This window comes from Lepidochelys olivacea (genome assembly GCF_965140295.1).
Source record: "Lepidochelys olivacea isolate rLepOli2 genome assembly, chromosome: 11".
NCBI lineage: Eukaryota > Metazoa > Chordata > Testudines > Cheloniidae > Lepidochelys > Lepidochelys olivacea.
The window spans coordinates 44,539,253-44,553,515 of NC_140421.1; the positions used below are offsets into that span (position 1 = coordinate 44,539,253).

Here is a 14,263-nt window from a genome sequence, read left to right on the forward strand (position 1 = left end):
ACTTGGTTGCCACCCCTTACCATCATCAAACAAATGGCCTGGGGGAGAAATTTAATGGGACTTTGGGGGCCATGGTACCTAAATTTGTAAATGAGCACTCCAATGATTGGGACCTAGTGTTGCAGCAGTTGCTCTTTGCCTACAGAGCTGTACCACATCCCAGTTTAGGGTTTTCACCATTTGAATTTGTATATGGCCGTGAGGTTAAGGGGCCATTACAATTGGTGAAGCAGCAATGGGAGGGGTTTACATCTTCTCCAGGAACTAACATTCTGGACTTTGTTAGTCCAGAACACCCAACCTACAGAACACCCTCCGAACCTCTTTAGCCCTTGCTAAAGAAAACCTAAAGGATGCTCAAAAAGAGCAAAAAACTTGGTATGATAAACATGCCAGAGAGCATTCCTTCAAACTAGGGGACCAGATCATGGTCTTAAAGGCGCTCCAGGCCCAAAAAATGGAAGCATCGTGGGAAGGGCCATTCACAGTCCAGGAGCTCCTGGGAGCTGTTAATTATCTCACGGCATTCCCCACCTCCAACCAAAAGCCTAAGGTGTACCATATTAATTCTCTAAAGCCCTTTTATTCCAGAGAATTAAAGGTTTGTCAGTTTACAGCCCAGGGAGGAGATGACGCTGAGTGGCCCGAAGGTGTCTACTACAAAGGGAAACGTGCTGGTGGCGTGGAAGAGGTGAACCTCTCCATGACCCTTGGGCGTATGCAGCGACAGCAGATCAAGGAGCTGTGCATTAGCTACGCGCCGACGTTCTCAGCCACCCCAGGACTGACTGAAGGGGCATACCACTCCATTGACACAGGTAATGCTCACCCAATTAAAGTCCAACCTTATCGGGTGTCTCCTCAAGCTAAAACTGCTATAGAACGGGAGATCCAGGATATGCTACAGATGGGGGTAATCCACCCCTCTGGCAGTGCATGGGCATCTCCAGTGGTTCTAGTTCCCAAACCAGATGGGGAGATACGTTTTTGCGTGGACTACCGTAAGCTAAATGCTGTAACTCATCCAGACAACTATCTAATGCCATGCACAGATGAACTATTAGAGAAACTGGGACAGGCCCAGTTCATCTCTACCGTGGATTTAACCAAGGGTTACTGGCAGGTACCGCTAGATTAATCCCCAAGGAAAGGTCAGCCTTCACCACACATGTCGGGCTGTATGAATTTAATGTACTCCCTTTTGGGCTGCGGAATGAACCCGCCACCTTCCAAAGCCTTGTAGATGGTCTCCGAGCAGGATTTGGAGAATATGCAGTTGCCTACCTTGACGACGTGGCCATATTTTCGGATTCCTGGGCAGAACACCTGGAACATCTACAAAAAGTCTTCGAGCGCATAAGGGAAGCAGGACTAACTGTTAAGGCTAAGAAGTGTCAAATAGGCCTAAACAGAGTGACTGACCTTGGACACCAGGTGGGTCAAGGAACTATCAACCCCTTACAGGCCAAAGTGGATGCTATCCGAAAGTGGCATGTCCCAAAGTCAAAGAAACAGGTCCAATCCTCCTTAGGCTTGGCTGGTTATTACAGGCGATTTGTACCACAATACAGCCAAATCGCTGCCCCACTGACAGACCTAACCAAAAAGAAACAGCCAAATGCCGTTCAGTGGACTGAAGAGTGTCAGAAGGCCTTTAACCAGCTGAAAGCGACACTCATGTCTGACCCTGTGCTAAGGGCCCCAGACTTTGACAAACCATTCCTAGTAACCACAGATGCGTCCGAGCGTGATGTGGGAGCAGTTTTAATACAGGAAGGACCTGATCAAGAATTCCATCCTGTAGTGTTTCTCAGCAAGAAGCTGTCTGAGAGAGAAAGCAACTGGTCAGTCACTGAAAAAGAATGTTACGCCATTGTCTATGCTCTGGAAAAGCTACGCCCATATGTTTGGGGACGGCGTTTCCACCTGCAAACCAACCATGCTGCGCTACAGTGGCTTCATACCGCCACGGGAAATAACAAAAAACTTCTTCGGTGGAGTTTAGCTCTCCAAGATTTTGATTTCGACATCCAACACATCTTGGGAAGTTCTAACAAAGTGGCTGATGCACTCTCCCGTGAAAGTTTCCCAGAATCAACTGGTTAAAATCGTCCTTGAGATGTGGAAAATATTGTTAGTCTTTATATACTTGGTAGTATATTAAGAGGTGCATTTACTCTGTTTTCTCCTAGAGCTCCAGGAAGAAATCACAGCCAGCGTTTCACCCTATCTGTGATTTGGGGGGCGTGTCATAAATATAAAGGGAAGGGTAAACACCTTTAAAATCCCTCCTGGCCAGAAGAAAAACCCTTTCACCTGTAAGGGGTTAAGAAGCTAGGATAAACTTGCTGGCACCTGACCAAAATGACCAATGAGGAGACAAGATACTTTTCAAAGCTGGAGGTGGGAAAAGCAAAGGTTCTCTCGATCTGTGTGATGCTTTTGCCGGGAACAGAAAAGGAATGGAGTCTTAGAACTTAGTAAGTAATCTAGCTAGATATGCGTTTGATTCTGTTTTGTTTAAACGGCTGATAAAATAAGTTGTGCTGAATGGAATGTATATTCCTGTTTTTGTGTCTTTTTGTAACTTAAGGTTTTGCCTAAAGGGATTCTCTGTTTTGAATCTGATTACCCTGTAAGGTATTTACCATCCTGATTTTACAGAGGTGATTTTTTTACTTTTTCTTCAATTAAAATTCTTCTTTTAAGAACCTGATTGCTTTTTCATTGTTCTTAAGATCCAAGGGTTTGGGTCTGTGTTCACCTATGCAAATTGGTGAGGATTTTTATCAAGCCTTCCCCAGGAAAGGGGGTGTAGGGCTTGGGGGGATTTTTGGGGGGAAAGACGTTTCCAAGTGGGCGCTTTCCTTGTTGTTTTTGTTAGACACTTGGTGGTGGCAGCAATAAAGTCCCAGGGCAAAAGGTAAAATAGTTTGTACCTTGGGGAAGTTTTAACTTAAGCTGGTAAAAATAAGCTTAGGGGGTTTTTCATGCAGGTCCCCACATCTGTACCCTAGAGTTCAGAGTGGGGAAGGAACCTTGACAATGGGCATTGGTATGCAAATCTACTCTAGAAAGCTATTTCCAGTTAAAGTAAAAGCATATGCATACCTTATGGAGTTGTGTATGCATTGTGTAGTGAGGAAATGAAAATGAGTGAATGCATTGTGATTTGCGTGCTAGACTTCAGTGTTTAATAGTCTTCAGTTACTGTCTTTTTTTGTAGCTAACCCATATTTTTCCTTTTCAAAATGGAAGTTCTGTAATGTATTATGACAGTTTCTGAACACAATACAGAAAATTAAACGGTTATAGAATAAACCAGCCCCTTTGCGTACTAGGGTATCTTGCAGAGAGCACATTACATTTGGTACTGTTTGTTTATGGATGTGAATCAATGCAATGTGATTGACATATGAAGACTTAGTTTAGATGCTGACTACCTGAGATTTTTCATTGAAGTGATAGCATGACAGTTAGCTTGAGACCTATCATGAAGGTATCAATCTCCCGATTTAAATAGGAGGATGCTGATGGCAACATGCTTTCAGTGAGGGACTTAAGTCCTGGAAGTCACTTATCCTTGAGTCCAACAAACTCAGGGTGTGTGGAACTTTAGGGTATGTAGCAAGGTCTGCCGGTCCCTCCCAGGTTTTTGAGGAAGAGTGCTTTGAGGGGTAAATGAAGTGGGGGAGTAGTAATGACTAGTCCAGGGGTGGGCAAACTTTTTGGCCCGAGGGCCACATCAGGGTTGCGAAGAATCACCTCCCCAAACAGCCTGGCTTCCGCCCCCCTCCCATTTCCCTCCCCCTCCCAGGACCCCACCCCATCTAACTGCTCCCTGTCCACCCCCGGGACCCTCTGCCTCTTATTCAACCTTTCCACCCTGTTACCATGCTGCTCAGAGCAGCAGGAGCTCACAGCCCCACCAGAGCCAGTCACGCCACCCACGCTGCCCGGCAGGAGTGGCTGGCCAGAGTGCTGGCAGCGCAGCAGCGTTGCTGCGGGGGATGGGGGACAGTGGGGAAGGGGCCGGGGGGTAGTCTCCCCGACCAGGAGCTCAGGGGCCAGGAAGGTCCCGCGGGCAGAATGTGGCCCACGGTCCATAGTTTGCCCACCTATGGACTAGTCCCAATAACAGGAATGGGGGGGAGGGGAAATACATAGTTCTTAAGGACTTAGATCTTTGATATCTTCTGTATTCTATTATAGTGAATGTGTACCTATAGCAAAGGACAGATGCATTTTTAAAATTTGAAATTGCAAGTTTAGATTTAAAATTTACTAACATAGTTGAAATGATTTGAAAACTGGTCTTCCACTCAGGCTTAGACCTGAGTTTAGGGTTGTTTCACTTATTCTTATCAACTTCAAGTACTTTTAAACAGCTCTCTCCATTGTTTTAAGTGTTTGTGAGATAGTTAATGGCTGCTGGAAAAACATAAACCCTGAACCTATTTCTTAAGCATGCAAAACATCTTCCAGTTTCTTTTAAAGGTTGTGGTTGAGTAAATTATTGTCCTTTATTGCCTTAACTGATGCAGCCTTTTTGTGTTTGTCAATTTTCCATGCACATTTGTCATTTATCAAATGTATATAGAGGTGTACTTTTTGCAACTTGTTCTTATCTTACTATGCGAAGGAGAGTTGTTCTTTTTAGTGAAGAGGAAAGAAGGCTAATGAATTACTGAAGTTCATGCTTTATTCAGGAGAAAATACTTTGAAGTATTTTACAAGGAAGTATTTGGAAATACCATGTAATAGTGCATAACTTTTTTATGAATTGGGCTCACAGCATGTAAGCCAGATGTAAGGCTATTAAAATGAAGCAGTTGTGGGAGTTCAGACATTGCTAGTAACTGAAAACAATGGAAAGCACAGTAAAAGGCTTTCATCTCAATTCAACCCAGTCCTGAGGCATAGATGTTAATTTAACAGACTCCAAGATGCCATTTATGTATTCTGGTAATTTTAATTCTGTGTATGTGATTAAGGAAGCAATTACTAGTTTTATGTAGAGAAATCTGCACAAGTGATATAACCAAGAAGGGGAAAAACTCTATACACTTTACTTCATTTTTGGATATCTGTTTCAATGGTTTGGCATAACTTAAAAAAGAAATAAAACCAGCAACGACTAATTTCTGTTCCATTAAAAAATGGAGTGTGGTTTAAACTTTCTGTGTGCCATATACTTGTGATGACCTGAACGAAGATTAATCAGAATTACATGTCTGAATGAAGATATGGTATTGGGATAAATTTAACACGCTATTCGCCACATATTCCTTTTGAATAACAATTAATGAAAAACATTTCTCTAAAATCTCATAAAGGAGATTTCTTCATTTTTAAATTTTAGGTTACAAAAACTAAAATGTTCAAAGTCCTTTCTCAGAGCTTTACCTATAAATTCCCTTATCAGAGTTCATTACATGATGAAATAAGATCAGAATTCTGAAAATCTTGCTGCTATTATTGACTTGTTAACTTATTGTTTCCTCTTTTTCCCATCCCCCAAAGGGCATGCTCTTAAACCACAGGTTGCTTCAATTTTTACATCATTTTTGGATGGGCTGAAAAAATTCTACATCACAAAGGTATTTAATATTTAATGTAATGCTATTTAGCAGTTTAAGGATTCAGAAAGTTTCTAGTACATTGTCTCATGATTTGAGGTGCTCTCGAAATGTAACAAGTGTAACAGTGCAGAAATTTCACATAATGGTTCAAGGATCTCAAGGAAATGGTGTGGGGATAGCTTGTTTTGCTATCAGGATTCCCATTCTGAATGCTACACTGCAGCAAATTAAATTGACTTTTTCTGTGCAATAATATTCATTTTAAAGTATAAAAACTAAATACTTGCACTACTTTATGTTCAGTTTTGCACAAACATTAACTAGTCCTCATAACTCCCATATGAAATAGGTGTTGTCTTTCTACTACTCACAGTGTAATATGGGATAAGATGCATAGATTCGTGGTTTCCAAGGCCAGAAGGGACCATTGTGATCATCTAGTCTTACCTACTTTATTACATAGTCCATAGAACTTCCCCCAAAATAATTCCCAGAGCATATCTTTTAGAAAAACATCCAGGCTTGATTTAGAAATGGTCAGTGATGGGGAATCCACCATGACCCTTTTATTAGTTGTCATAATGGTTAATCATAGAAATGTAGGACTAGAAGGAACCTCAATAGGCCATCTAGTCCAGTCCCCTGCACTGAGGCAGAACTAAGTATGACAGGTCTTTTGTCTACCGTATTCTTTAAAACTTCCAGTGATGAAGATTCCACAGCCTCCCTAGGCAATTTTCCAGTGCTTAACTACTCTTACAGTTAGGGAGTTTTTCCTAATGCCTAACCTAAATATCCCTTGCTGCAATTTAAGCCCTTTAATTCTTATCCTGTCCTCAGTAGTTTAGATCAATTTATCATGCCCCCCTTTTTATACCAACCTTTCAGGAACTTGAAGATTATCACCATGTCCCCACTCAGTCTTCTCTTCTCTTTGGAATAAACAGCCCAATTTTTTTCAATCTTTCCTTGTAGGCCGTGTTTTCTCTAGACCATAATAATTTTTGTTGCTCTCCTCTGGACTTTCTCCAGTTTGTCCACATTGTTCGTGAAGTGTGATGTCCAGAACTAGACACAATACTCCATCCAGTTGGTGTCAAGTATCGGGGGTAGCCGTGTTAGTCTGTATCCACAAAAACATCAAGGAGTCTGATGGCACCTTAAAGACTAACAGATTTATTTGGGCATAAGCTTTCATGGGTAAAACACCAATTCTTCAAATGAAGTTTAGATGCAGACTCCAGTTGAGGCCTTATCAATGCTGAGTAGTGCTTCTCATGTCTTGCTCACAACACTCCTGCTAATTCATCCCAGAATGATGTTTGCTTTATTTGCAACAGTATTACATTGTTGACTCAAATTTAGTTTGTGATCTACGATAAAACTCCTATCCTTTTCTGTGCTACTCCTTCGTTGGCAGTCATTTCTCATTTTCTATTTGTGCAATTGATTATTCCTTCTTAAGTGTAGTACTTTACATTTTGTCCTTATTGAATTTCATCCTATTTATTTCAGACCGTGTCTCCAATTTGTCAAGATCATTTTGAATTCTAATCCTGGTCTCCAAAGCATTTGCAACCCCTCCCAGCTTTGTATTGTCCACAAACTTTAAGTGTATTTTCTATACCATTATCCAAATCATTTATGAAGATAGTGAATAGAACCGGACCTAGGACACAACCCTGTGGCACCCTACATGGTTTGCCCTTCTAGCTTGATTTTGAACCATTGATAACTACTGAGTATACTTTTCCAACCAGTTGTGCACGCACCTTATAATAGGTTCATGTAGGCTATATTTCTTCTTCGAGTGCTATTATGTGTCCATTTTACGTTAAGTGTGCACGAGCTGCTTGCAGTCACCAGAAATTTTTCTCCCAGTAACATCCATTGGGTTGGCCCCAGCACCACCACCCCGGTGCCACACACTGGCACAAGGGGTCCAGCAAAACCCCCACCCTCTGTTCCTTCTTACTACCTGTGACGGTCGCTGGAACTGCTCCTCTTGCTGTGGCGAACTCTTCTTAGTGGTCTTGGTTTACTTTCTTTCACCCCGGTTCTTTATTTCTCATTTGAACTGTTGTCAATTTGATGTACATTTGTTAGTTGGCATGTTTCACTTTATCAGTCTTCATCCACTCCTGGTGTCGGGGAATGCCTCGGTCTCTGGGTTTCAAGCGTAACCTGCACTCCAGTTGTCTGATGTGCTGGGAGAGACTCATATCTGGGATCTCTGCCAGATCTGCTGGGACTTGAAGTCCCATACTAAGAAAGACCAGGAGGCCAGGTTGAAATCTTTTCTGATGGAGGCAGTGCTTGACCCGTGTCAGAGCCAGGCTGGTCAGACTCAGCACTGAGTACCTTGTCGTTGGTGCGGGGTGCTCCTCCTGCTCTGAGAGTCTCTCAGACCTGTTCCCCTTCACTGGTGTCAAGGAAAAAACCATAAGAAGCTGCTGGATGAGAGGGGGCGTTCCCCAACTCTAAAGAAAACCAAGCACTGGGAGCACAGCAGAGTGCGACCTAAGTCTGGCCACTCTTCTGCCCTCGTTCCGACGGCAATACCATCGGACTCCATCCAGTGTGCAGGCTCTGAGTCCGGTCCCAGACCAACCTACAGCACCGGAAGGACAGTGTGGCACCAGCAGGATCATGGTAGCGTCTACCCCAGAGGCATTTGTTGCGACCATTAACTTGCTGGCGCTTTCGGTACCGCAGCTGCCGGGAATACAAGAGTTGGTGGTGTCTGTGCTGGTGAGCAGAAAGGGAACATGTTCCAAATTCCCATGCGGTATCGAGGCCCCTTGAAGGGATTTAGACAGCTGACAACTGCCCCCATCTGCCTCAGTTCCTGGTTGGCCCAGACAGATATTTGGAGGTAGCCAAACAGAACTTTTTGATGGGATGCCCAAAAGCATTATAGCAATTCCCATGCCACTGGTTTCTGTCCCTCCTTTGTCTTTGGACCGCCTATCTCACTTCAGCTCAGCCTGGTCTCTTATCACCACCAGACCACTGGTTGCTGAAGGCTGTGAAAAGGGGTTATACGCTCCAGTTAATTTCCACACCTCCCTTCCCCATCCTTCTTCAGAAAGCCTTCTCACAAGCAACTTCTCGGCCAGCAGGTGCAAGCTCTTCTCCTAGCCGTGGAGGAGGTTCCTTGGGATTTAAGAGAGAAGGGGGTTTACTACTGATATTTCCTAATTCCAAAGGCCAATAGGGGTCTCTGACTCATTTTAGACCCGTGCCTTCTCAACGGCTATCTCAAAAACCTGAAGTTACTCCCATTGGCCGGGAATGGCGAACTGTGGCCACTGGGAGCTGCGGGGGGCTGTGCCTGAAGATGGTCAATGTAAACAAAATGTCTCGCAGCCCACCAGTGGATAACCCTGATGGGCCATGTGCCAAAGGTTGCCAATCTCTGCTCTAGGTGCTTCCAAATTGATTGTTTGCTTCATGATCTTTCCAGGTACCAATATTAAGCTGACTAGACTATAATTCCTTGGTTGTCCTTATTCCCATTTTATAGATAGGTACTGTATTTGCCCTTTTCCAGTCCATGGGGACCGTTCTTGTTCTCCACAAGTTTGCAAAGATAATGGCTCTGAGATCTCTTCTGCCAGTTCTTTAAGTGTTTTACGATTTATTTCATTAGGCCCTGCTGACTTGAAGACATCTAGATTGTCTAAGTAATTCTTAACTTATTCTTTTCGTATATTAGCCTCAGCTTCTATCCCATTACATTGATGTTCACTATGTTAGTTGTCCAGTCACTGCTAACTTTTTTGGTGAAAACTGAAACAAAAAAGGCATTTAGCACTTCAGCCATTGCTGCGTGTTTTGTTATTGTTTTCCCCTCAGTGAGTAATTACTCTCACTGTTAAAAATGTATGCTTTATTTCCTGTCTGAATTAGTCTAGCTTCAACTTTCAGGCCTTTGATCATGCTGTACCTTTTCCTGATAGATTGAAGAGCTTGTTATTAAATATTTGTTCTCTATGGGTAATTGTAGGTTGTAATCAAGTCACCCTTTAATCTTCCCTTTGTTAACCTCAATAGATAGACTCCAGGAGCTCAATCATTATAGGGCATATTTTCTAATCCTTTAGCCATTCTCATGGCTTTGGTCTGAACCCCCTCCAATTAATCAACATCCTTCTTGAACTGTGGACACCAGTACTGGACACAGTGTTCCAGCAACAGTCACGCCAGTGCCAAATACAGAGGTAAAATAACCTCTGTATTTCTACTCAAGATTCCCCTGTTCATGCATCCAAGAGTCACATGAGTCCTTTTGACCACATTGTCACCTTGGGAGCTCATGTTCAGCAGATTATTCAGGGAAGCAGTGACTGCAACAGATGTGGGAGCTGTGATGGATAGAGTCCCTCATTCTGTAAGTGTGACATAACGTTCTTCGTTCCTAGTGGTATATGTTTATATTTAGCCATATTAAAACACACATTGTTTGCTTGCACCCAGCTTACGAAGTGATCGAGATTGCTCTGTATCAATGACCTGTCCTCTTCATTTACCAATTTCTCAATTTTTTGTGTCATTTGCAAACTTATCAGTGATTTTGTTTTCTTCCAAGTCATGAATAAAAATGTTAATGTAGGACCAAAAACCGAATTATGTGGGACCTCACTAGAAACGCACTTGTTCGATGATGATTCACTGTTTACAATTATCTTTTGAGACCTATCAGTCATCTTTTAATCCATTTTATATGTGCCATGTTAATTTTATATCTTTCTAGTTTTTTCATCAAAATGACAGGTTTCAGAGTACCAAGTCATATGTTTTACGGAAGTCTATTACATCAACATTGTTACCTTTTATCAGCCAAACTTGTAATCTCAAAAAAAAAAAAAAAAAGATACCAAGCTAGACAGGATCTGTTTTCCATAAACCCGTGTGATTGGCATTAATTCTATTACCCCCTTTTATTCTTGATTAATTGAGTCATGTATCAGCTGCTCCATTATCTTATCTGGAATCTATGTCCGAGTGAGAGGCCTATAATTAGCCAGGTCGTCCCGTTTACCATTTTTAATACTGGCACAATATAAGCTTTTTTTCAGTCTTCTGGGACTTACCCAGTGTTGCAAGACTTAATGAAAATCAACATTAACAGTCCAGCAAGATCCTTTGCCAGCTCTTTTAAAACTCTTGGATGCAAGTTATCCAGACATACTGATTTTAAAATGCCTAACTTTTGGTAATTCCAGAGATACCAGTGGAATGGAAAGAATGTTATCATATAAGACTACATCTGTTTTTTCCCAAAAACAGAACAGAAATGTTTATTGAACTCTTATGCTTCTGCATTATTGAGAAATCTACCATTTCCATCCACTAATGGACCAATACCGTTAAGACTATATTTGCTTTTAATATACTTAAGACAAATTGGTTGAAACTGTAGTAAAGAACAGAATTATCAGACACCTAGATGAACACAATATGTTGGGGAAGAGTCAGCATGGTTTTGTAAAGGGAAATCATGCCTCACCAATCTGTTATTATGTGAGAGTCTGAACAAGCATGTGGACAAGGATGACTTAGTCAATGTAATTGATTTTCTGAAAGCCTTTGACATGGTCTCTCACCAAAGGCCCTTAAGAAAAGTCAGGAGTCTGAAGTAGGGCTCTACCATATTCACGACCATGAAAAATGCATCATGGACCTTGAAATCTGATCTCCCACCGTGAAATCTGGTCTTTTGTGTGCTTTTACCCTATACTATACAGATTTTACAGGGGAGACTAGTGTTTCTCAAATTGGGGATCTTGACCCAAAGGGAGTTGCGGGGGGGGGGCAAGGTTATTTTAGGGGGGTTATGGTATTGACACCTTTACTTCTGCTTTGATTTCAGAGCCAGGTAGCTGGAGAGTGGCGGCTGTTGGCTGGACGCCCAGCTCTGAAGGCAGCACCCCTCCAGCAGCAGCGCAGAAGTAAGGGTAGCAATCCCATACCATGCCCTCCTTACTTTTGCACTGTGCTGGTGGCAGCTCTGCCTTCAGAGCTGGGCTCTTGGCCAGCAGCTGCTGCTCTCCAGCTGCGCTGCTCTCCAGTTGCCCAGCTCTGAAGGCAGGGCCACCGCGAGCAGCAGCGCACAAGGGTAGCAGTACCGCAACACCGCGCCCCCCCCCCACACACACACAACAACCTTGCAAATCCTTCACAACTTCTTTTTGAGTCAGGACCCCTACAATTACCACACCGTGAAATTTCAGATTTAAATAGCTGAAATAATGTAATTTTATTATTTTTAAATCCTATGACTGTGAAATTGACCAAAATGGACCGTGAATTTGGTAGGGCCCTAGTCATAAGTAGGAATGTCCTCTCGTGGATCAGGAACTGGTTAAAAGATGGGAAACAAAGGGTAGGAATAAATAGTCAGTTTTCAGAATGGAGAGAGGTAAATAGCAGGATCCTGCTAGGGTCTGTACTGGGACCTGTTCTCCAACATATTCATAAATGATCTGGAAAAAAGAGTGAACACTGAAATGGCAAAATTGGCAGACAATATAAAATTACTCAGGATGATTAAGACCAAAGCTGACTGCAAAGAGTTAAAAAGGGAACTTACAAAACAGAGGGATTTGGCAACAAAATGGCAGATGAAATTCTATAGCAATAAATGCAACATCATGCGCGTTGGAAAACATAATCCCAACTATATATACAAACTGATGGGATCTAAACTGGCTGTTACCACTTGAGAAAGATCTTGGGTAGTTCTCTGAAAACAGCTGTTCAATGTGCAGCAGTGAAAAAAAGCTAACAATGTTAGGAACCATTAGGAAAGGGATAGATACTGACAGAAAATATAACGCCACTATATAAATCCGTGATATGCCACACCTTGAATACTTCATGCAGTTCAATTGCCCCAACTCAAAAAAATATATATTCAAATTGGAAAAGGTACAGAGAAGGGCAACAAAAATGATTTAAGGGTGCAGAACAGTTCCATAAAAGGAGAGATTAAAGAGACTGGGACTGTTCAGTTTATAAAAGAGACAGATATGATAGACATCTATAAAATCATGAATGGTGTGGAGAGAGTCAATAATGAAATGCCGTTTACCCATTCCCATAATACAAGAACAAAGGTCACAAAATGAAGTTAATAGGCAGCAGATTTAAAACAAAAGTACTACTTCATTCTCCCAGTCAACTTTTGGAACTCTTTGCCAGGGAATGTTGAGAAGGCCAAAAATATAACTGGGTTCAAAAAAGGATTAGATAAATTCGTGGAGGATAGTTCCATCAATGGCTATTAGCTAGAATGGTCAGGGATGCAACCCCATGCTTTGGGTGTCTCTAAACCTCTGACTGCCAGAAGCTGGGGTTGGATGATGGGGGATGGATCACTCAATAATTGCCCTGTTTTGTTCATTCCCTCTGAAGCATCTGGCATTGGCCACTGTCAGAAGACAGGATACTGGGCTAGATGGACCATTAGTCTGTCCCAGTATGGCTGTTTATGTTCTGAAAATGCCTTCTTATTGTGTCTCTCTCCCCTCCCACCCCTGGCACTTTTTAACAATGATCATTTAGAATTATAATCCTATCCTCCAAAACACTTGCAACCCCTCCCAGATTGCTATCGTCTGCAAACTTTACAAGTGTACTCTGTATGCCATTATCTAAATCATTGATGAAGATATTGAAAAGAACCGGACCCAGAACTGATCCTTGCGGGACTCCATTCGTTTTGCCCTTCCAGCATGACTGTGAACCACTAATAACTACTCTCTGGGAATGGTTTTCCAACCAGTTATGCACCCACCTTATAGAAGCTCCATCTAGGTTGCCTTTCCCTAGTTTATGAGAAGGTCGTGCGCGACAGTATCAAAAGCTTTAGTAAAGTCAAGATATACCACGTCTACCACTTCCCCCTCTATCCACAAGGCCTGTTACTCTGTCAAAGAAAGCTATCAGGTTGGTTTGACATGATTTGTTCTTGACAAATCCATGCTGACTTACTTACAAATTGATTGCATAATTATTTTCTCCATTATCTTTCCAGGTATAAAAGTTAAGATGGCTAGTCTATAATTCCCTGGATTGTCCTTATTTCCCTTTTTGTAGATTGGCACTATATTTGCCCTTTTCCAGTCTTCTGGAATCTCTCCCATCTTCTATGACTTTTCAAACATAATTGTTAATGGCTCAGATATCTCCTCAATCAGCTCCTTGAGTATTCTAGGGTACATTTAATCAGGCCCTGGTGATTTGAATACATCTAACTTTTCTAAGTAATTTTTAATTTGTTTCCCTATTTTAGCCTCTGATCCTACCTCATTTTCACTGGCGTTCACTATGTTAGACATCCAATCACCGCTAACCTTCTTGGTGAAAACCGAAACAAAGAAGTAATTAAGCACCTCTGCCATTTCCACATTTTTTGTTATTGTTTACCTCCCCCACCCCCAAGCCGCCATGAGTAACGGGCCTACCCTTTCTTTAGTCTTCCTCTTCCTTCTAATGTATTTGTAGAATGTTTTCTTGTTACTCTTTTATGTCTCTTGATCTCATTTTGTGCCTTGGCTTTTCTAATTTTGTCCCTACATACTTGTGTTGTTTATATTCATCCTTTGTAATTTGACCTAGTTTCCACTTTTTGTGGGACTTTTGTTTGTTTGTTTCCGATCATTGACGATCTCCTG

General features: G+C 42.1%; 1 protein-coding gene across 1 annotated transcript in view; it reads left to right on the forward strand.

Annotated features, from left to right (window-relative positions):
* Positions 1 to 14,263, forward strand: part of AGPS (alkylglycerone phosphate synthase) — a 132,356-nt gene that overhangs the window by 74,470 nt on the left and 43,623 nt on the right. The window contains exon 13 of the mRNA XM_084643588.1: positions 5,524 to 5,600. Coding sequence (XP_084499714.1) covers positions 5,524 to 5,600 — 77 coding nt within the window. The remainder of the gene's footprint in view (positions 1 to 5,523; positions 5,601 to 14,263) is intronic.